This window comes from Ahaetulla prasina, chromosome 3 (assembly GCF_028640845.1).
Source record: "Ahaetulla prasina isolate Xishuangbanna chromosome 3, ASM2864084v1, whole genome shotgun sequence".
In the NCBI taxonomy this organism is placed as follows: Eukaryota; Metazoa; Chordata; class Lepidosauria; order Squamata; family Colubridae; genus Ahaetulla; species Ahaetulla prasina.
In genome coordinates this window covers 57,732,779-57,756,499 of record NC_080541.1, presented here as the reverse complement: position 1 = coordinate 57,756,499, position 23,721 = coordinate 57,732,779, and the positions used below count along the sequence as shown (strand labels likewise).

At 37.2% G+C, this 23,721-nt stretch overlaps 1 protein-coding gene across 10 annotated transcripts in view; it reads left to right on the top strand.

Annotated features, from left to right (window-relative positions):
* Positions 1-23,721, top strand: part of GREB1L (GREB1 like retinoic acid receptor coactivator) — a 188,137-nt gene that overhangs the window by 137,537 nt on the left and 26,879 nt on the right. For all 10 annotated transcript variants that reach the window (XM_058179150.1, XM_058179145.1, XM_058179143.1 and 7 more), the window contains 10 exons: positions 2,285-2,419; positions 3,500-3,697; positions 4,594-4,774; positions 5,197-5,389; positions 9,415-9,548; positions 10,990-11,329; positions 12,304-12,419; positions 13,511-13,755; positions 18,369-18,922; positions 23,359-23,461. In XM_058179150.1, coding sequence (XP_058035133.1) covers positions 2,285-2,419; positions 3,500-3,697; positions 4,594-4,774; positions 5,197-5,389; positions 9,415-9,548; positions 10,990-11,329; positions 12,304-12,419; positions 13,511-13,755; positions 18,369-18,922; positions 23,359-23,461 — 2,199 coding nt within the window. The remainder of the gene's footprint in view (positions 1-2,284; positions 2,420-3,499; positions 3,698-4,593; positions 4,775-5,196; positions 5,390-9,414; positions 9,549-10,989; positions 11,330-12,303; positions 12,420-13,510; positions 13,756-18,368; positions 18,923-23,358; positions 23,462-23,721) is intronic.

Here is a 23,721-nt window from a genome sequence, read left to right as displayed (position 1 = left end):
CACATCCACAGATTCATACCTTGAAGTAATGAACCAGCCAAGAATAAATGAGGCTCTGGGTCCTCATGTTTAAAGTAATACATAACTTCACACTATTTCTTACAAAAAAAATTTTTTTTGAATTTTATTTCACATAGGCATATTATAAATGTACAGTCTCTTATCCATTGCTAATCATGTATATACTCTACATTTTCATATTAATTCATTCATCATCCTAAGAAATGTTTTTTAAAAATATAATATATAAAAATCATGGCTGAAAGTGTTGGCACCCCAGAATTTTTTCCAGAAAATCAAGTATTTCTCACAGAAAAGTATTGCAGTAACACATGTTTTGCTATAGACATGTTTATTCCCTTTGTGTGTATTGGAACAAAACAAAAAAGGGAGGAAAAAAAGCAAATTGGACATAATGTCATACAAAACTCCTAAAATGGGCTGGACAAAATTATTGGGACCCTTAACATTTGGTTGCACACCCTTTGGAAAAAATAACTGAAATCAGTCGCTTCCTATAACCATCAATAAGCTTCTTACACCTCTCACCCGGAATTTTGGACCACTCTTCCTTTGCAAACTGCTCCAGGTCTCTCTTATTGGAAGGGCACCTTTTCCCAACAGCAATTTTAAGATCTCTCCACAGGTGTACAATGGGATTTAGATCTGGACTCATTGCTGGCCACTTCAGAACTCTCCAGCGCTTTGTTGCCATCCATTTCTGGGTGCTTTTTGACGTATGTTTGGGGCAGTGGTGGGATTCAGCCAGTTCGCACCACTTCGGGAGAACCGGTTGTTAACTTTCTGAGCAGTTTGGCAAACTGATTGTAGGAAGAAATCATTAGGGCAGAGAACTGGTTGTTAAATTACTTGAATCCCACCACTGGTTTGGGGTCATTGTCCTGTTGGAAGACCCAAGATCTCAGACGCAAACCCAGCTTTCTGACACTGGGCTCTACAGTGCAACCCAAAATCCTTTGGTAATCCTCAGATTTCATGATGCCTTGCACACAGTAAAGGCACCCAGTGCCAGAAGCAGCAAAACAACCCCAAAACATCATTGAACCTCCACCATATTTCACTGTAGGTACTGTGTTCTTTTCTTTGTAGGCCTCATTCCATTTTTGGTAAACAATAGAATGATGTACTTTACCAAAAAGCTCTATCTTGGTCTCATCTGTCCACAAGACGTTTTCCCAGAAAGATTTTGGCTTACTCAAGTATATTTTGGCAAACTGTAGTCTTGCTTTTTTATGTCTCTGCGTCAGCAGTGGGGTCCTCCTCAGTGGTGGGATTCAAGTAATTTAACAACCGGTTCTCTGTCCTAATGATTTCTTCCAACAACCAGTTCACCAAACTGCTCAGAAAGTTAACAACCGGGTCTCCTGAAGTGGTGCGAACTGGCTGAATCCCACCACTGGTCCTCCTGGGTCTCCTGCCATAGTGTTTCATTTCATCTAAATGTCGACGGATAGTTCGCGCTGACACTGATGCTCCCTGAGCCTGCAGGACAGCTTAAATTTCTTTGGAACTTGTTTGGGGCTGCTTATCCACCATCCGGACTATCCTGCGTTGCAACCTTTCTTCAATTTTTCTCTTCCATCCACGCCCAGGGAGATTAGCTACAGTGTCATGGGTTGCAAACTTCTTGATAATGTTGCACACTGTGGACAAAGGCAAATCTAGATCTCTGGAGATGGACTTGTAACCTTGAGATTGTTGATATTTTCCACAATTTTGGTTCTCAAGTCCTCAGACAGTTCTCTTCTTCTCTTTCTGTTGTCCATGCTTAGTGTGGCACACACAGACACACAATGCAAAGACTAAGTGAACTTCTCTCCTTTTTATCTGCTTTCAGATGTGATTTTTATATTTCCCACACCTGTTACTTGCCCCAGGTGAGTTTAAAGGAGCATCACATGCTTGAAAGAATCTTATTTATCCACAATTTTGAAAGGGTGCCAATAATTTTGTCCAGCCCATTTTTGGAGTTTTGTGTGACATTATGTCCAATTTGCTTTTTTTCCTGCCTTTTTTTTGTTTTGTTCCAACACACAAAGAGAATAAACATGTGTATAGCAAAACATGTGTTAAATACTTGATTTTCTGGAAAACGTGAGAAATACTTGATTTTCTGGAAAAATTTCTGGGGTGCGAACACTTTCAGCCATGACTGTATATTATACACGGCTGCTCTTCTACCAATTCTTCTCACTTGTTTTATCTTACAAAATATTTAATGAGATGAATAAAATATTTATACTATGAGTGATTTCTCTACCAGGTGATGAGTTGGACAAATTATTAGAGATAATGCAACAGAGACGGGGAGATAACGTCGTCATTCCATTTAGTGGAGATGTTAATGAGTGTGTATCATCTCAAGAAGCAGCTGCCATGGTTTCCACTCAAGTATTGGGTAAGGATTATCTCATAAGAAATAATTTATGTCAAACATTAGTCTATACATAGGAACTAGATAATTTTGCATCACCGGCTTAAACATTGCAACCACAAAAAACTTAGAAACCAAATACTACAATCATGAAACTACTGCTGGTGGTTTCCTCAAGTTTGGAAGGAGTTTGTATGCTGATGAATATAAAAGTGGAAAGGAATATATCTGTTTGCATGCATTTTGGATGTCAATATTGCCATGTTTTTCTCCAGTTAGAATGGATTTTTTTCTATAATAATGGCATGATATTTGTCCTATTGGCAAAAGATATAGGTGACAGCTTTGAATTTACATTATATAATTTCTTGATTTTAAGCACGCTTGTTGCACAGATTAAGGCTATTGTTTTAAAATTGAAATTATTTATGCTATGTATTTAATGAATTTTACAATATGTCATATTATATTACTGTAGTATATATTCATCCTTTCTCCAAACCATTAACCTTTTCAGAGAAGAGTTGCTTAACATAGTGTAAGCTGCCCTGAGTCTTCGGAGAAGGGCGGGATATAAATGCAAATAAAAAAAAAAGAGTGGAATTCTAGTCTAGTTCTTATTCTTATAGCGAGGCCTAGGCCTAGTTCACTTCAAAGAGAAAACCAATTATCAGACTTCTCTCGCTTAGCATTCCCTAATCTTCGTTTTCTGGATGTATGTAGATTATGACTTCTAGAAGTCTTTCCAGAAATTTTAGAATTTTGGGAGCTACAATAAGCTCACATCAGGAAGATGCCAAATTAGGTAAGGCTGCTCTAAGTCACAAGAGAGACAGACATGCTTTAGTGTCCAGGAGCTACAACTAATATTGTTTGTGATGGAGAAAGCTATGTTAAGCAGCTGCATATGGGTGGAATCAAAAGTTTCAGGGGTTAATTCTAAGAGTCTTATTTTAGGATGTATATTATAATGTTATGTATTTTTGGTTTTAAAATAGTGACTTATAGAATACAAGAGATGCTGGGTTTTGGGGCCACATATAGCAGTGGATTTCAGTGCCAACTTCTGGACCAAAAATAAATGATGATTTTACTTTATCCTAGACTTGGATACTGAAACTTTCCAGATTTATCAACCACAACTGACTGTTGCCAGAAAGCTCTTGTCACAGGTGTGTGCCATAGCAGATAGTGGCAACCAAAGTCTGGATCTGGGTCACTTCAACAAAGTAGATTTTATTGTTGTCGTTCCTCGTTCAGAGGTCCTTGTTCAACAAACCATCCAGCGGATTCGACAATCAGGTAAATAACCAAGAAGCTTATTAAATCCAGCAGAAACTTATTTTTCAGAATTCTATTTTTTCCTGCTAAGGGGAGATAGAAGAGTTATATAGGAGACTGGTCACTGAAATTCCTGTTAGGACTTTTTCTTATGATTTATAATTTCATAGAGCTCTCTACTGAAGCAATTTCAGTAAAGCTTGAATAAAACATCTCTTTCTGAATCATATGAAGAAAACTGAGCACCTTCTGAAGCAGTTGGATAAGCATTGCAAAAAGCACAGCTGTTTTTGTTGTTTAGAAAGAGATGCTTTGCTTATATTGCACTTGGAAGCAATTTTCTAAAGTTTTACAAAGTGCAAATACCCACAGGGCTATTTAACACAGAAGATTTCATAGATGAAAAAATAGTCTCTGAAGCTGTTGAATGGCCTCTTTGGGACAAGAGGCTGTAAGAAAAGTAAAACTTAATTTTCATCTATCATTTGTTCTTAGATATTTTTCTTATTCTTTTCTAGGTGATTAGAGTGAGTAAATATGCCACAACATGCCACAATTACAATATTTTTGGTCTTGTAACAATGGGTGCACATTTATGTATGATATTTATTTATTTTATTTTTTATTTATTTATTTAATTTGTCATAACAATATATGTAGGTAGATATACATATATATATGTGTGTGTGTGTATATATACACACATATATATATTAGATATATTAGATATATTAGATATATCTAATATATATATTAGATATACAGATACAGCATGGATTTATAGGCATATATAGATTGATAATTGAAATAATACCTTTTATGTGCTGCTTTGACACTTTGAAAAAATTAGATACATAATTAGATACATAACAAAAATCTTTATTAATTTTGAATAAAACCCTCATTTCTTCTTCTAGGTGTTCTTGTAGACTTAGGGCTTGAAGAAAGTGGAACAGCTTACCAAAGAGCAGAAAAATATGTTGTGCAGCTTGACAATGAGGTCCAAATCAAGTTTGATAGTTTCATGAGACGAGTGAAACAGAATCCATATACTCTTTTTGTGCTTGTACATGACAATGCTCATGTGGATTTAACAAGGTAATGCATTGAAGTAAAGCCGGATAAGTTTGAAAACTAAGCTATAGACTTCATATTATGAAATCTGTTTTAAAGACACCTTGGGGTTTTTATTGGGATTGAGAAGGAGGCAATTACAGCTGTAATTATTTCATTTGGTTTTGTTACCAGAATGAGGAATTACGTGTTTCTAAAATTGGTTTTCTGTTGTTCTAAATGTGTGGAAATATTTTTTATGAAATGCGGGTAACCTTCATTGTTAGCAATATTTAAGCAGGAACAGTGGTTCAGGTTTTACAGAAATAGATTTTGTTGGTTATACTACAGGGGTGGGAAAAGATATGGCTCATGCTCCTTTTTGAACTGAGTGAATCTTGCCGTTTCTGTTTTAATTTATCTTATTTTGGTATACTAGACATGTTATGTTTTGACTCTCTTCCCAGTGCTATCTCAAGCTCACTGTCTCATGGAGAGCCTAGTCAAGGACTTGCTGATAGAGTGATAAACTGCAGAGAAGTCCTTGAAGCTTTCAATCTACTTGTCCTCCAAGTGAGTTCTTTTCCATCTGCTCTTCAGACTCTCCAATCCCGAATCAACTCAGCAAATGAAGTGCACTGGATACAGTTTGGCAGTATGGTAAGGGTCTAAAGGTTATAAATAAAATATTTAGGAAATGTTAAAGTATTCTGAATAGCATGGCTTCAAGTGCACTGATTAATAAAGAGGGAAATTGGTTTCTTAGTTTATTTTGATAGTTTATTATCAAAATCTGGTTGCATTCAAGGAGGGAATGTTTTCATAAGGTGGTTATAAGATGATAACAGTACTCAGTACTCGGTTTAGTAACCAGACAAATTATCAATGCCTCAATTTGCCTTTAGTATTCTAGAAATTATTCAGTCCCACCTTTATTTTCAGGAATTTAAATTAAAATTAATTTAAATTAAATCTAAATTAAATTTGCCTTTCAGTGATGAATTGGATTTCTGGATTGAATTACATAAGAAAAGAAATAAAATACTGGCTAAAATTTTCAACTAATAATATTTTAAAAGAATAACTTACTTCAAAATGTAACAATGTAAAAAAAACTAGGAATATTTTTTAAGTCTTTGACCACAGAGGGATCCTCACTTCAAAATACTTTCTTACCTATTTCCTTAATTTTGAAGATAGGGGATACCTGGGGGAAAAAACTGCAGGCATAAATCACATCATATGAGAAAAATGATGTAGACAAAGATAATCTAGCATTTACTGTACCTACAGTAAATTCTAAGAAATGAAGACCTGTAAAATCATAGCACTTAAATTTGGACTTGTAAGCCAATAAAGTGGTTTCAAAATATGTGTAAATGAATCTGAATGCTTGATCCCTGTTAGCAGCCTACATTAATTGGACCATCCAGACAGTGGTGGGATTCAATTTTTTTTACAACCAGTTCTGTGGTTATTCTGCTTATTTTGGGGCGGGACTTGGTGGTCATGTGACTGGGTGGGCGTGGCTACCTGATCATGTGACTGGGTGGGCGTGGCTACCTGATCATGTGACCGGGTGGGTGTGGCTATGTGCATAGAGACTATTCAGAGGGCCGAAAAAAGTCATTTCTGACCGGTCCTTGCACTTAGGACCATCCTCATATTTATGCCCGTTGCAGCATTCTTAACAACCGTTTCACTCATTTCACAACTGCTTCTCTTCACCACGGTTACAAGATAGGGCACAAAACGTAAAATGTGAGGACAGTCGTAAGTGTGAGGACCAGTCAAAAGTGCAAGGACTGGTCAAAAATAACTTTTTCAGCCCTCTGAGTAGTCCCTATGCACATAGGGACTACCCAGGGGCTGAAAAAAGTGATTTCTGACAGGTCCTCACACTTTTGACCAGTTCTCACACTTATGACCGGTCATCATTTATGCCCATTGCAGCATTCTTAACAACCATGTCACTCATTTCACAACTGTGGTGCTTCATGTGACCAGGTGGGCGTGGCCAGGTGGTCATGTGACATCGCTTCTTTGCCCTAATGACATTTTGTTGCAACAGTCGTAAATATGAAAAATGGCCATAAGTCACTTTTTTTCAGTGCCATTGTAACTGTTGTAAATCAAGGATTGCCTGTACAAAATACAAAAAGCTTCTTTGCTTGCAAAAAGCTGCCCTAAATAACAATCATTAGATTAGAAATACCTGCAAACTGGAGTTACAAATCAGGCAGGGTGCAAGAGCACCTTGAGGAATTAAAATAGTTAAAATGCAATGATAACTATTAGCAGCCAACTCTTGATCATAAAATGAAACACTTTAGCAGAGAAGTCATTTAAGCTCTCCAGAATGAAGCAAAGGAGCAAATAGAGTATCTGTTGCTTGTTAAACCAATTACCAGAACAAATAGACACAGGAACTAGTCAGATTTCCGAAGCTGTTTCTTTTCAGGAAAGAAATTAACTTTTTTCTTTCCAAACAAAACTGAATAGGGAAAATTATCTCATTACTAAACACAGGATTAAACATCACCAAGCACAAAATTAAACTTCACAAAAAACCAGTTTTAGACCAAAAGTCAGAAAGGGTATGTAAACTCAAGTTTGAATGTCAATCTTTCTAGCTAGCCAATAAGCCTTGCTGAATCCTTGTCATTAAAAGTTTTTGCTTCATTATTCAAGTGCTGATCATTGCATCCTGGCTGGAAGAACACCAGTAGCGGACACCACTCTCAACAGTGGTGTTAAAAGCTTAAAACAGCCCTTCCCCTTTAAGAAAGTTAAGGAAAAAAAAAACCTCCGAGAAGCTCTGGAAGTACTGCCAAAAATGTAATAAGGGTTACAGGCTGTTTCTGTAAGCAGGGCAATAAAGATTAGGCTAGGAAACAAGAATGTTGTAATTCCTTACAGGATTAACCCTGTAAAGTGGAAAAAGCAAAAGGAGATTTCTTTTAACAACCGGTTCTCTGAACTGCTTAACTACTTAACAACCGGTTCTATTGAACTGGTGCGAACCGGTAGAATCCCACCACTGCATCCAGACCTATTGGCAGTAATGTAGCTTTCCCCCAGGAAATTGACTGACAGGAAATTAAAAACTACTGTGGTGAAGTGGTTAAAATATTACACTAGGAACAAAAGCATTTAGCTTCAGTTCCACCTTCAGCCATGGAAGCTCATTAGATTATTATGGGTCAGTTCCAACTTTCCTTACAGAGTTATGCTAGAAATTATGGAGGGAGTACTGTGTATGCTACCTTCAGCTCTGGGATTAAATAAATCTAATGCTATTCCCACCTGCCTATCTCCTTCCCATCTCTGCCCTTTTGGCCACCCTTCACCCTGCTGATAGGGCAGGAAACTGCATGGCTCTGGGCTGCTTGCCACAACCTGGGAAGCTACAGTTGCTTTGGCCCAGTCCCAGCTGCAGTTGCCTTAGCCACTCTGTGCTCTGAGACCTCTGCCACCTATGCTCCATTGCCCTAGCTGACCTTTGTCTTCTTTTTGCTTCCGCTTCTTTCAAGGCCTGCCCTGCCTGTCTGCTGGCTCAAGTTGGGCTTCAGCTGCATAAAATAATCCGGGTGGGAGGAATCATAATGCAGTCCTTGATCTGCAGGGCAGCATGTCTTACAAAGGCTAACCATAGGAAGCACCTCCTGCAAAGCCTTGTCCCTGGAAGCATCTCTTGCAAAATGCAAGGCTTTCCAGGAATGCTTCCAACACAAGCTACAGAAGGTATATTGCATCTCTGTAAATCCACATCCCTTCAGTTCTACCACCATTCCCAACAGCTTCTCCCACAGCCTCCATCTTTTGCCTGGGGAGCCACTTCCAACTCTCCTAACTGTGCCTTGCTGTCTAGTAGGCTCCATTGGCAGACAAAGCTGCTGGTCTGGTAAGCTCCCTTACCTGCTGGTCTGGTAAACAGATGGTAAACAGATGAAATTCCGCTGCTTTGCCTTACTCACTGTGTGCACATCCTAGCACTCCATCCTGATTCAGCACCTGAATCCTGCGCCAGCAGCAGGAGGAAGAAAACATCAAAGATTAGGTCAAAGATTAAGATCAAAGATTTGAAGTGCTCCTGTGATTTTAAGTTTAGGCGGGTTGCTCAGTGCCCATGTTTTGAGTATGTGATTACAGGGGTACTTTAATGGCCATAATCTTGAGCACTGGTTGTAAGTCCCTTTGTTCAGTGCTGTCATAATTTCAAACGGTCACTGAATGAATGATTGTAAGTTGAGGACTGTAGGATAGAATTTCAACATGGTCACTTGGGCCTCTAATGAGAACTCTGGGTTGGTTGGTTGGTTTGATGATATATTGCTTCTCCTTTGGTTGGATTTTAATTCTATTACGATTTCTGTTGAGAATTCTATTCTGAAGTTAATTCTAAAACAATATGTATGAAGGATTGGGGTTGTGTTAACTTTTATGTTGTTGTATATTTTACAATCTTTTATTTGCAATTGCAGTGGCTCTTCTGGGAAAGATAGTTTAGCTAAACAACCGATTGTGTTTAACAGATGCATTGTTCACAGTGGAAGAAAGTATTAATGTATACACACATACTTTGTTCATTGTTAAGGGGGAAAGACACAACAGGTCTATGTTTTAAATGCAGGATAAGTGTAATCTGATTCTGAGAATTGCTTTGTTTAAAATGTATTAAACAGGAGGAAATAACCCAAGATGAGAAATTGTACTTTGGCTTAAATGAATACAGCAAGTCTCTGCAGTGGGGAATCACAAGCCCTCTTCTGAGATGTGATGAAATTTTTGAAAAAATGGTGAATACACTCTTAGAGAGGTAAATGCTTTGGGGAAAGTACTTAGTTAGGACTGTACATTTCAGCACTCCGACAGTGTCTTTTATTTAATAAATTCAATATGTAAATAAGGAAACAGTGAGAATGCTAATACTACCTAGATAAATTCTTGTGATGTTGTTCATACTGAAATCTTTCTGGTATAAATCTGAAGAAGGCTGTTAGAGGTTGTCTTTACATTACATTGTGAATGATCCTACTTTTTAGGACATGATCACCTTAAAAGAATAATGCTTTTCTCATATATTCCAAAAGGATATGATTTTTTTAAACTTTTCAGTCTTAACTCACACCCCTAGTATTTACTTTGGGGGGGGGGCAAATATTAATCAGATCAGTCCTGTATAGCTTTCTAAGTTCATCAGTAAGATCTTAAAATGACTAGTATGTACCTAATCTATCATTATTATATTTACTTATAAATTAATTTCTCATATATTTAGCTTCTAAAAGGTTTTTAAAATGGCTAATAATAAAATTGCACCAAATTGTGGTAATGCAATAAATTTAAGAAATAATTATTAGTAGGCTTGGAAATTGCTCTCCTGTCATAATATTTCAATGGTTTAAACTTAGTTAATTACTGAGACAGTTTTGAGAGAACAATAAGCTGTTGAAGCAAAGCAATGTGTCTTGTAACACTTTAAAGCATGGGCCTCAAACTCATGCCGTCACGTGACGTATCATGATGTTTTCCCCTTCACGGAGCTGGGGTGGGCGTGACCTGCATGTGACACATCTGGCCCATGGGCCGCCAGTTTGACACCCTTGCTTTAAAGACTGCCAAATTTATTATTGGTTAATGTTTCCTGGATCACTACTTTATCAGATACATACATGCATCTGATTAAAGGGGCAGTAGATTTTTGTAATAATAAATTTATTTGTCTCTAAGGTGCCAAAAGGACACTTAATAATTTGTGGTAAACTTGTCAATTATAATAAATTAAAGTGTTAGCTTAGATTGCACTATTGGTTTGCTTTCAAGCATCCACTCATTAAGGGGACTGTTGTTCATAAGCAATCTAGTTTTGGGGTTCTTCCAGTACTCTTTGTATAAGTCAGGAATAAGTTCAGTTATGAAAATACTAAGGCACCTTTCCCAATCCTATAGTACTAGATGTGTTGGGATAAAAATACCAGAATTTTCAGCCTGTATGACCTTGTTTGTTGGAGGTTATATTAATAAATATATATATTAATATTACTTTAGTGGGAATTCCTTATATTTGTTTAGATTATGTCTACTAGAGATCATCTGTATGGTTATAACTTTTCAAACTAAAAGATACATTTAAACACAATACTTATATGCTCACAACTGAGCATAGGGGACTCCCAACTATCCAGAACAGAAGTATCATCTTTCATGCCAGATACGTGTATATCAAAATAACTAAAAAAGACCTCTGTTCTTTCAAGGTATCCCAGGCTGCACAGTATGGTGATTCGCTGCTATCTCCTCATTCAGCAGTATTTGGAAGCCTTGATGGCTCTCACTACCATGTCCTCACTAAGAGACCACAGCACACCAGAAACTCTCAGCATAATGGATGATATCATCACTGCTCCTGGCAAGGATAAGAATGGCCGCGGCCACATGTTAGTGATCCGGATTCCTTCTGTGCAACTGGCAATGCTGGCAAAAGAGAGGCTGCAAGAAGCACGAGATAAACTAGGTCTGCAGTATCGCTTTGAGATCATTTTGGGGAACCCAGCCTCAGAGATTATGGTTGCCAAACACTTTGTGAAAAGATTAAAGGTTAGCTTCAAAGGCTTATTTGTGTGTGACTAATAGCCCAATCTGCTAAACTTGCATGGAAGCATATAGCAACCCATTGTTTGATTTCTCTGTTAAACGTCTTATGGAGAAGCCACAGAGATGTTATATTGAACAGAAGCAGGATATAGTAGGGGGATATAATACTGGCATTCTCTCTTCTTTAATGAAATTGTATATATTTTATAAAACAAAGGAATCTACCTTGCAGAATTGTGGCCACAAATTATGAATAGTAACTGAGAGACATGAAACTATTCTGATCAGCTTGTACTTGTTCAAGTGCTAATGATAGACTCTGATGATAGATCATCACACATTGAATGTTTTTGTGTAGAGTTTAGTTATGTACTTTCCCCCCTAATTTTTTGTAGGTTTGTTTTTACAACAGATGAAATTCTTACCAAACAGGGCAAGGATTTAAAAAAAGATCATGCATAAAGCTAATTCATAAGCTTGCCTAGTGTGAATGTAGCCATTTTTACCTGCCAACTCCAGAGCTATCACAGAGAGCAAGAAGAAAGCACAGAGATTCTCTGTCAAAAATGATTTTCTTTGCCATGGAGTTTCTGAAGGTTTTCAGTCATGTCTTGTAACCTTCAAAACAGCCAGTATGCCTGAATCCTAATAAAGGAGGCAAAGACGTGGAAAATGCAATTTAAAAAAAAACTGTGAGATTTGGAAAATGCAGTAACTTCATTTATATAAGGCAGAAAGGATCCACTGTTTGAAACTGCCATAGTTTACTTTTCATTGTTTTTGCTCTGGGAGTTGAGTTGTAGATTTCTAATGCAAGACTTTCAATTTGTATATATTTCCTGTTGTTTACAGACTTTTTAAAACTGATGTTCTACTCTTTGATTGCTATCCTCTACTAGGATTTTTTTTCCATACAAAAAGGGTTTCTGAAACAACCTTAATGAGATTGAAAGCTTTTTTGTTATTCTTTCTCATAGGCATGGAGAGGAAATGAAGAAGATGATTGGTTTCCTCATACTTACCAAGATTTAGAAGGTCTACCTTGCATTGTTGTTTTAACTGGCAAGGATCCATTAGGAGAAACATTTCCTAGGTATGCTGAGTTACTCCACAGTGCAAATATAAAAGCTTCCTAAAATATCTAGATTATTTCCAATTTCTTTAGGTGACAGACTGGTAATCTTCAACATCACATTTGTAATTTTTCTGTCTTATAATTGAAGGGAAAAAAACACATGCAACTTCAGGCAGCTGTGAAAATAGACAGCATTGACTGGAAAAAATATTTGATTGAGTTTCGAATCCCTAAGATCATAGTGCACAGTTTGTTATAAAACCTAAGTATAACATATGAAAGAAACCAGCATACGTCTTCAGGAATACAGATAGAATTTCCATACAATTGATATGAGCTATCATCTGGATAATAGAAATAGCTTTTCTTGGTTTCAGGATATGTCACAGAGGGCATTTCATAAGTGCAATGCTCCAGTTGTAAAAAGGCTTCTATTTGGCCCTTTAGCTTCAAATCAGTTTATACCAATCTGGTTGCTGCCTAGTTTTATGGGATTCAAGTCCCGGAATTTATAGTAATAATCCTGATGCCTGGAAGATTCTGGGAAGAGAAGTCCATTTATGTAAATGGCATCATAAAAGTTTCTAAATATCTTTGAATTTTCAATATTTTTGCATAAATATGACCTACATCTGATCTGTTCTCCACACAAATCCTAAAACTAGATGAAGAGAACCTAATTAAACATATTAATCAAAAATGTTAGATTTTTTCATTGATTTGAGGAAAATGACCCAATCTAGTCTTGTAATTTAAAACCCTAATTTAAACAACAACAAAAGGGATGAGTAATTAGACAAAATGTGGTTTGACAGAATGCTGAGAAATCATGGTGACTGCCTCTATATCCTAAATATCACAACCAAAGAACTCTGACAAGTTCATATTTTATAAAGCACTACAATTCATTTGCATTCTATTTCATTTGTATAAAAAGTCTGTCCAACCTTCTTTTCAATATTTTTTTTATTTTATTAACAAAGTTAAAATACAAACTCAAAACAACAACAACCCCTCCTGCCTCGTGCCTATGGTTGAGTTATCACTTTAAATGACAAGAATTATAACCCCATCGTACAGCAAGCCTTTCTTTATTGCTTTTCCCCCAGGTCTTTGAAATACTGTGATCTTCGACTGATTGATTCAAGCTATTTAACTCGCACAGCCTTAGAACAAGAAGTAGGCCTAGCATGCTGCTATGTTTCCAAGGAGGCAATTCGAGGGCCTATTGTAGCTCTTGACCTTAGTGAAAAGGAGCAAGAGAAGACCAGCATTGGTGAGAATGATACTGATGAGCTGTTGATTGACTTGGAGAGGCCACAAAGTAATAGCAGTGCTGTGACTGCAACTTCAGGTTGGTTCTTAATTTTATCATTCACAATGCTATAGCTTGTAGTGAATGCCTTTTGTCCAGAAGGCACTGCTAATGCAGGATATAGCACAGCAGATTTTGCAGGGTAAAAGAAAATGGGGGGGGAAACAGTAATTTTTAGGAGAAAATAGGATAAGTGGAAAATGGAAAGTAATGGATATAGGTGAAGTTTTCATACGATCCAGATTGATTATTTTTAGAATGGAGGGGATGGAGATGAAAGAGGTGAAATAGCTATGTAAAGGCAGTTCAAGAGGAGCCATTATTTAAAGTGGAAATGTTACAGTATAGTCATCCTCAGAGTTGTACAGTTTCCTCCCTCACTTATTAATGAGACACTCATTCAATCAATAGCCTGCCTTTAAGAGAGTGAGACATTGTACGGTGGCTATGAGAGTCGCCCATGACATCATGCAAGAGGCAGCCACTGTAGTCCTTTTACTCATGCATTGCTATTAGGACCTTGGATACTCCTCAGGTGAGAATTGAAATTGTGACAGCATTCTGGAGTGGCTAGTCAGCTCAAATGCCTGATTCTAAGTGTCCTTTCAACAGACTGTGTTGAATAATAATAATAATAATAATAATAATTATTATTATTATTATTATTATTATTATTATTTAATTTTTATCCCGCCCTTCTCCCGAAGGACTCCCGAATGGCCAGAGGTGGCCTTTAATATGTATTAGGCAAATGAGGGTCATAAACTGGAAAGGACTATATCACACCTGTGGGTAGCCCAGTTTATTTCCTAGGTTTGAAGCAGGAATTTTGTAAGTTTCATTTTCTTCTTTTGTTTTTTAGTCTTTTTAAAATGGTATTTAAAAATAGTATTCAAAAAGCTCTGCTTTAGGGCTTTCAGTATTTTTTTGTATTTTTCACTTAAAATAGTAGTGAACCCTTGCCAGTTAATGATCACTTAGGTTGATGGAGTCTCTACCTCAGAAAAGGCTTCAAGAACTGCTTATAGATCTCAAACCTCAAGTTGTCTATTCTGTCTAACAACAAAGTGTTAGGGTAGAGTGGCTACTGCCTGTTCCAATCCACCACTTAGAATGTCCATTTTATCTTGTCTAGACATAGGACCATACCTAGCATTCAGCTGACTTCCAGGAAATTGGCAAGTGGCTATAATGGGATCTAAATATAGCAATCCTCTTGTCTGAGATAGTTTGAAGGTAACTGCATAATATTAGTAGTGGATATCTTTTTCTTTATGCAGGATTTCAAATAGCCTTGAATGCAGGTAGAAGGCTGAAACATTCTTTCAATTAGCATTATGAAAAAAATGATATTATTTCTTTTCTAAGCCAATATTAGATATAGTTTTTCTGATGTGGACTAATTCTGACCTTTATTGACTATAGCTCAGTGAGCAGGGATGGCACAGTCATTGCTGCCAGTTGAATAGCAGAGAGAATCCTGGCCTGTTGTGCTTTTTTTCTTTTTCTAGAAAGTGAACACAGTAGCCAGGGTATGTAAAACTAATACTAGAGTTGTTTTTGTTCAAATATCTGTTGATTTCTGAAGTCAGTGAAAGTCTCTTTCAGACATGCTGCAATTAAAATAAAATATTTGTGGAGAGAGGGGAAAAAAACTTTGTATTTCTTCCAAGAATTATAATCTCAATAAATATTGATGTGATTATGACCCCAAAATATTTATCAAACCCTGACTCAGATCTGCTCTTTCCTTCCTGGACAGGATTCCTGTTCTTATTTTACTGATTAAGATTTGTGCTGGGTCTACCAAATCTGGACTGCAAAAATCCAGATAACCATTAGAGGGCATCAAAGAGATGCAAAAAACTTCCTATCTCTACTGCCATATAAAGGTCATCTGGATCTTTGCATCCCAGACCTGATAGCCCTAAGTCTGTGGAAATTATACTCTCATTAGATGTTCCTTTTTAGATCATTGTATTTGAAATTTGGAGAAATTAGACTTGTTGGAGTTGGTTTTCTTCTGTTAATCTTTTCAAATACCCATTACTAAGAACCGGCAACAGGATGTTATGAATAGTTCCACAGTACAATAAAACATGGCTCGTGTATCCATATTAAATCCAAATTGGCAGATTATATACAACACACTAAGCCTGTGATGGCGAATTTATGGCACATGTGCCAGAGGTGCACACAGAGCCCTCTCTGTGGGCACACACGCTGTTGCTACCTGCTCTTCTGGTTTCCAGGATATGCATGCGCATCGGTCAGGTGGTCTTTCTGTGCGCCAGAGCACCAGAAAGTCTTCACGTGTTCGGGTTTCCAGCGCTCCAGTGCATGCCCACATTCTGGTTTGGGCACTCGGTACGCCATCACTGCACTAAGCCATAAGAAAACTACATTATGGGTTGGTGTTCATTCTGTTTTTAAGTCCTTAATAACAATAGTCCTTAGACTTATATACTGCTTCCCAGTGCTTTTACAGCCCTCTCTAAATGGTTTACAAAGTCAGCATATTGTCCCCAACAGTCTGGGTCCTCATTTTACCCATCATGGAAGAATGGAAGGCTAAATCAACCTTGAGCCTGGTGAGATTTAATCTGCCAAATTACAGGCAGCCGACAGCCAGCAGAAGTAGCCTGAAGTGCTGCATTCTAACCACTGCACTACCACTGCTCTTACCACCACTCTTAATGACAGTGTTTAGTTAATACTGAATGAGGTTATACCAACTAGTGGCATAGAGCAATTTATGATAGGTAGGGATATTATAATTCTATAATTGTGATTTTATAACATCTTTTAAAGATGTGGTTGAATATACACTGATTTAAATAAAAAGGAACTTTCCTGGGTCTAGACTTAGTAAGTCTAGTGTTCCAGTGATTTTCTGGTTGACAGAATAAGCTGTAAGATTTTCTCTTTTCAGGTCTTGCTCACATACTATTGACAAAAGACAAAATGTTTTTATCATTGCCTCCTTCCTAGTGGAAATTATATTTAATTTTTGGCTTTCTAGTTGCTATTAATATCACAGGGCTGGGTGATGAAAAAAAATGATAGTATTTTTTTGTACACGAATCCTTGTCATCCTAAACATTGTACACTAATAGTTTGACAACATGGCACTACAATGACACATTTCTAGATTACATGGCTGAAATTTTGTGATACTTAAATCTTTTTATTTTATTTATTTATTTATTTATTTATTTATTTGTCACAACAGTATATATAAGCATAAGCATGAAATAACTATACGATATATAAGCATATATATAAGCATAAGTATGTAATAACTATAGAAATTGGATACAATCAAAGGGAACATTAGGACAGGAATGGTAGGCACGCTGGTGCTCTTATGCATGCCCCTTACAGACCTCTTAGGAATGGGGTGAGGTCAATAGTAGATAGTTTTTGGTTAAAGCTTTGGGGATTTTGGGAAGAGACAACAAAGTCTGGTAGTGTATTCCAGGCATTAACAACTCTGTTACTGAAGTCATATTTTCTGCAGTCAAGATTGGAGCGGTTTACATTAAGCTTAAATCTATTGAGTGCTCGTGTATTGTTGCAATTGAAGCTGAAGTAGTCTTCAACAGGAAGGACATTGTAACAGATGATTCTATGAGTTAAACTCAGGTCATGTCGAAGGTGGCGGAGTTCTAAATTTTCTAAACCCAGGATTTCAGGTCTGGTGGCATAAGGTATTTTGTTGTACTCAGAGGAGTGGAGAATTCTTCGTATAAAATATTTCTGGACATGCTCAATTGTATTAATGTCTGAAATGAGGTATGGGTTCCAGACAAGTGAGCTGTATTCAAGAATTGGTCTAGCAAATGTTTTATATGCTCTGGTTAGTAGTGTATCTGCGTTATGATATTTCACAGTGTTGTGACCTAGGCTTACTGAGTCATTAAAACACATGAGTGGTCCCAAAAATCTCTTTTATTGCAACAGCTGTGAATTATTTTCATTCACAGCGAAGTCCCTTTTGTTTTAACTGTTCTTGCCTTCTGGTAGCTCTGCACATGCACGCACTAGGAACAAGATCCTCCTGTTCTTCTGCCTCCCTGATGTCTGACCCTGGAAGCTCTGGAGTCCACGCATAACTCCCAGATGACCCTGGCCCCATCTCTGCCTCTGATGCAGAGCCTTCGTCCGAGCCTTCCCAGACTCCAGGACTGGCCCATGTTCCTTCCCAACCTCCTCACTGTCCGACTCTGCTGCCAGCTTCGCAGGCTGCTGGCAGACCACAACACACAGATTCTGGCCTTTTGTAATGTATCTTTTAGAGAATTATTCAAAATATTATCTTCTTTGTGAGGATATTTTGTGGAATGAAGGTTACACATTAAACATTTGCTGATTCCTGCTGCATTTTTGCTGATGACAGATCTCCTACACCTTTTACAAATTGTAGGAATGTGATGATATAGACTGTTCTGTTTACTTCTGTGTGTCCTTAAATGTGTACTTAGAATTCATTCTCTGTTCACGTCTATTTACCTATCCTCTCCTGATCTTTTGTGCTGTTCCAAAGCTCCAGGTGTAAGCGGGATATTTTTGGTATAGAAGTTGCAGGACAATGTATTTATGCATTATATGTTACAGCCCTTCCTTTTCCTTCCTTTCAATCTACCTTCCAGGTTCTATAGCAGAAAATGGAGTGAGTTCCTCTAGTGCCACAGACAAGTCTCAAAAACAGTCACAGTCTATGAACTTCCAGAATGTTGCTACTAGCTCTGTTGATGAAGGCTTTGCTGCTGGGGAGCCGTTGAAACAAGAATGTGACTCTCTAGCCAACCAGATAGCCAGCAGCACCACGTCTAAATTGTCATCAGCTTCCCCTTCGGTCAGCCAGACCTTCCGATGGCCTAACCAGCCAGTGAAAAATTGCAAGACACTGCATATATGCTTACCCCGAATTGTGATCTTGTCAAAAGCTGCCTATTGCCTCCTTGGTTCACAGAAAAGTGGGCAGATGCCTTTTTCTTCTGCTTTGTTACCTCATGCCGATGTGTCTTGGGTGAGCTCACTAAGGCCTTTGCTTCACAAGGATATGACCAGTGAAGAGCAGTCTCTTTACTACCGACAGTGGACTGCTGCACGGCAACACCATGCAGACTACAGCAACCATGGTGAAACCACTAGCAGCAGGAGTTTTCATCCACGACGGCTACTTCTTACAGGGCCACCTCAGGTAAATAGACATTATGGGGCAGAACAGACTTTTCTGGCTGGGCTTCTTCCAGATGAGTTGGGAAAACATGCCTGAGATTTCCCATCTTTAAGTTATGGAAGTAGAAATTCCTAAAACATCTAAGCAGGTTAAGGAAGGTGCTGTTACAAAATAAGAAAGAATAAAATGTTTAATAATTCACATTTATTAATGATAAAATACACTTTAGGAAATATAATTTATAAGCCACTGTGGCTATTTGAAGCATGTAAATTCCCTGGAATCTTTTATTCCAGGCTGTAATATTAAAGGCTTCTATTATACTGTAAATCACTACATCCTTGGAGTGAAATTTATGATTGTTTTGATGTCAGTTGGGCCCAAACCAATGACCTTCCACAGACATTTGCACACTATACTGGGTCTTTTTCTTTCTCAACCTGTGTATAAACAAGCCATGAAATCTATGCTTCAGAGCAGATGTGATTGCATCTTCACTGTATTCAGAGCAGGTATCTGGTTACTTAACTCTGTGTGTTTCTTAACTGAATTTTGCATGCTTCTGCATGTTTGTAAAAATGAGCAATAAATTAGTGCATGCTACTTGTTTCTATTACTATGTCCTTCCTTTATGGACATTAATAAAAATAATTAGGAAGAGCTAAATTTTAATGCTATCTAAACCAGAGTTCTAGTTAATTGTTCCTGAAAAATCTAGACTTACAATTATAAATTAGGACAGTTCCAAATTACTTGGGGTAATAACCAGGAAACAAGTATTCTGCAGCCTGGTTTTAGATGCTATATCCTACCTGTTAGTTTGAGTTACTTGTGGAAAGAGGCACTAATAGAGTAAACAGCAAGTCTCAGTTTATCACTATGTGCAAATATAGCCAATTAATTTCACAGTATTTCTTCCTATTGAGTATGAGCTACTGCAGAAGCACAGCTTCAAATAGATTTCTGATACTTAGCGTAAGTAGAAACGGTAGTAATTATTACCATATGACAAAAGAAAGCTCAAGTGTGTATGATTAGTTGGGTTCCATTGAGTTGGACTGGACTGTTGGTCATTGCAAGGAAAAATGTTCACTTTCTTTGTAAATCTCTGGCTTGCAGCTTTTGCAAGGAATTCCAGGGATCCTTTTGATCCCATGTTTCCACATTGGCTATTGTTTTGCCCTTCTTCTACTGCCTCAGCCTTGCCCTTCTTCTACTGCCTCAGCCTTGCCTTCATAATTGAGGGATTTTTTTTCCTGATTCATAATGTCATATCATATGCCCCAAATCCCAGTCTGCCTTGTCAATCAAACACTGTAGGACATATTTTTAGCTTTTACAGCTGAGTAATAATTTTTAAAAGAACCTTTTGGTCCTTGCATATTCATTCTTGTTGATGACATACATCTATTTCTTGCAGGCAAGGGGAAATCCATAGGGATACAAAATATTATTTTCCTTATATCAGAACATGGTGGAGATTGGGGTCTATGTAATATTTGTAATAAATTTTGTCCATAAAAAATATAAGTGGAGCTTCTTGCAAACAAATATAAAGCAGGAAACAGTTGATTCTCCAAACATTATCCACTGAAATAATTTCAGCCCTCACCTAAGACTAGACTAGACTAGACTAGACTAGACTAGAATAGAATAGAATAGAATAGAATAGAATAGAATAGAATTTTTTATTGGCCAAGTGTGATTGGACACACAAGGGATTTGTCTTGGTGCATATGCCCTCAGTGTATATAAAAGAAAAGATATGTTCATCAACAATTCTAAAGTACAACACTTAATGATAGTCATAGGGTACAAATAAGCAATCATGAAACATCAATATAAATCATAAGGATACAAGCAACAAAGTTACAGTTACAGTTATACAGTTATAAGTGGAAGGAGATGGATGACTTCATCTTAATTTTGGGGCAACAGTTTTTTGAGGAAGCCACTTTCATTTTATAAATCAAGGTTTAAAGGTATCCCCCATCCAATCGTGACTGACTCAAGGGGCCAGTGTTCATCTCTGATTCTTAGCCAAGGAAGCCTGCATTGTCTGAGAGACGCTTCCATCATCATGTAGGCAGCGTGAAAATATAGAATGCAGTAACCTTCCCACAGAAGTAGTACTTAATTATCTGCTTGCATTTGCACGCTATTGAACTTAGTTGACAGGAGCTGGGGCATGTAATGGGAGCTCACCCCATCGTGCAGCACTCGTGTCTCGTACCTGGGCTATCAGCTTTTCAGCTGAGAAACCCAATGTCTTAACTGTGAGCCATCATACTATAAAGAGATAATAGTATAGATTTATACTCACTAGAGTATCGCAGAGTATTAGTTAGACACAGGGGTGAAATCTAAAAATGTTCCCTATCGGTTCTGTGGGCGTGGCTTAATTGGTGGGTGTGGCTTGGTGGTCAGATGACTGGGTGGGTGTGGCCAATAACAATAAATAATAAAAATAATAAACAAAGTATAAAAAACAATAGGTACCAAAAGCCAACTTTTACACTGTACACACGCACAACACAACACAACACAACTGACTCACACACAATGTAAAAGCAGCTGCACTTCACACTTCACACAGCCACAAAAAGTTCAAAAACCAACTTTCACATTTTACACACACACAACACAACTCACACATACACACACACACACACACACACACACACAAAATGCCACATATAGCTTTCTGAGATTTTGTGTGTTTGTGTAGTTAGAGTGAAACACTACAGAAACACACCAAATCTCAGAAAGCTGCATAAATATTTTATTTTATTTTATTTTATTGTGGACTTTTGTTCCCAGAATTCCTCAGCCAGCAAAGCCAGCCAGCATTAGTTGATCACTGAGGAAATAGATTAGCTAAGCAATTGATTCTGTCTGGCTGAAAGTGAAACTGAGGCTTTCGGGCTGGAAAAAGAGCAGTGCGTTCATCAGTAATCAGGTAAGTGCCTTAGAATCTCCACTCTTACTTGTAGAAAACATGTTTTCTACAAGTAAGAGTACAAGTAAGGTTCTGCTGATGAGGAACTCAGGTGAGATCGCCGGAGGAGACTTTAATTTATTTTTTTTAAGTTTAAAGGCTCTGCCAATCTCAGCTGAGGGGTGGGATCCTCAAAGGCTTTTTTTTACTTTTAAAGGCATGGCTTTTAAAAGTAAAAAAAAAACCCCTCTGCTGATGGTGTGGCTCAGCAGAGGCGGGGGACGGGGCCAGGGATTTTTGCTACCGATCCTCCAAATCAGCAGCTGCCATCGCTACCGGATCGTGCGAGCCGGTCCGAACCAGGAACATTTCACCCCTGGTAAGACAGTATTAATTTCCAAGGTTCATGACACTTCTGAGATGATTAGTAATAGCTGTCCAGCAATTCAAAATGAATGGATTGTTTTGTTAAGGTCCCTGATCATTTAGTGATTTTCTTTTCACAGTGATCAAGTCTCTTAAACAAATGATAAATTCTACTCACCTCAGTACACAGATAGCATTTGCAAATTCTAACATTTTTGGTGCCTTATCTGAAAGGTTGGAGTTCATAGATGTATAGGGAAAATTACAATGTGTAGTAATTCACAATTACTATAACAACTTAGTTCATGTTAGACTTGTACTATTGTCACGTTCCTCCCACAGGTTTTAGTGAAAATAAGTTTTTTTAAAATAAGTAATAAACTTTACATGAAGCATATGATTTGAAAAGCTCTCTGTTCTTTTAAAAATGGATAAAACCTGATATAAATAAAAATAATTTTCAGCAACTGATAGTATATTTGTATGAATGAATTAGTCCTGTAATGATTAAAATATTTGATATTGGATAGTGAGGAAAAATAAAATGGATAAATGAAATAATGTTATTGAGCATTTTATTTCCACTAAGAGAAGAAGAGCTGATTGATTATGAATGAAGTTGATTTAAATAATATTAATATTAGATAATAATATTTGAATCAACTAATGCATGTGAAGGTTTTGTAATCTGAATCTTTGTTTTGTTAAATAAGTCCAAATGTAAGCTTGTAATTTTCTTACCTGCAAGAAATCACTGAATCTTCAGTAAATTACAGCAATGACATTTTGGGCAAGCAAGCATATTAATTAAAGAAGATTTCTGTGAAGAATGATTTGATTTTATAAGCTGCTCATGAATTATTGACATCTCAGATCTTTATCTAAAAGAACTTTGAGGCATAACTATTGCTTTTGTAAAATTCATTGTGCAACAAGATAGGTAAATTTTTATTTAAAAAATTAATATTCTGAAACCCCACTTAATAGATACTTGGTGCTCTAAAGTGTATTGCCATGCATACATTTTGTTTGCCACAGCTTGAACGAACAATGATTCTTTTTTGAAATGATTGAAGCAGGAGATCCCAGAACAAAATGAATACACTTTTCTGATAGGATGTTTTCAGAAGCTGTTTTTATTATTATTATTTAGGTTGGGAAAACTGGCTCTTACTTGCAGTTCCTACGAATTCTCTTTCGAATGCTGATCAGATTGCTGGAGGTAGACGTGTATGATGAGGAAGATATTAATATCAGTGAGTACTAAGGGCCTCTGTTCTAATTTCTGAAGACAGTTCTCTTTAATATGTGTGAAGCTTACAGAGTACTCTGAAAAGAGAAAACCAACTCTTGTAATACAAATTTGGCCTTATGTTAGCACAAAAAAGTGGAGGGAGTAATGATAGATCAGAAGTAGGAATATCAAATCGTTCTTGAACAACATTCTCCCTGATACTTTCCTTGATGATAAAATATTATTCTTAGAAACATTTACCTAACTTCTCTAAAATAGTTT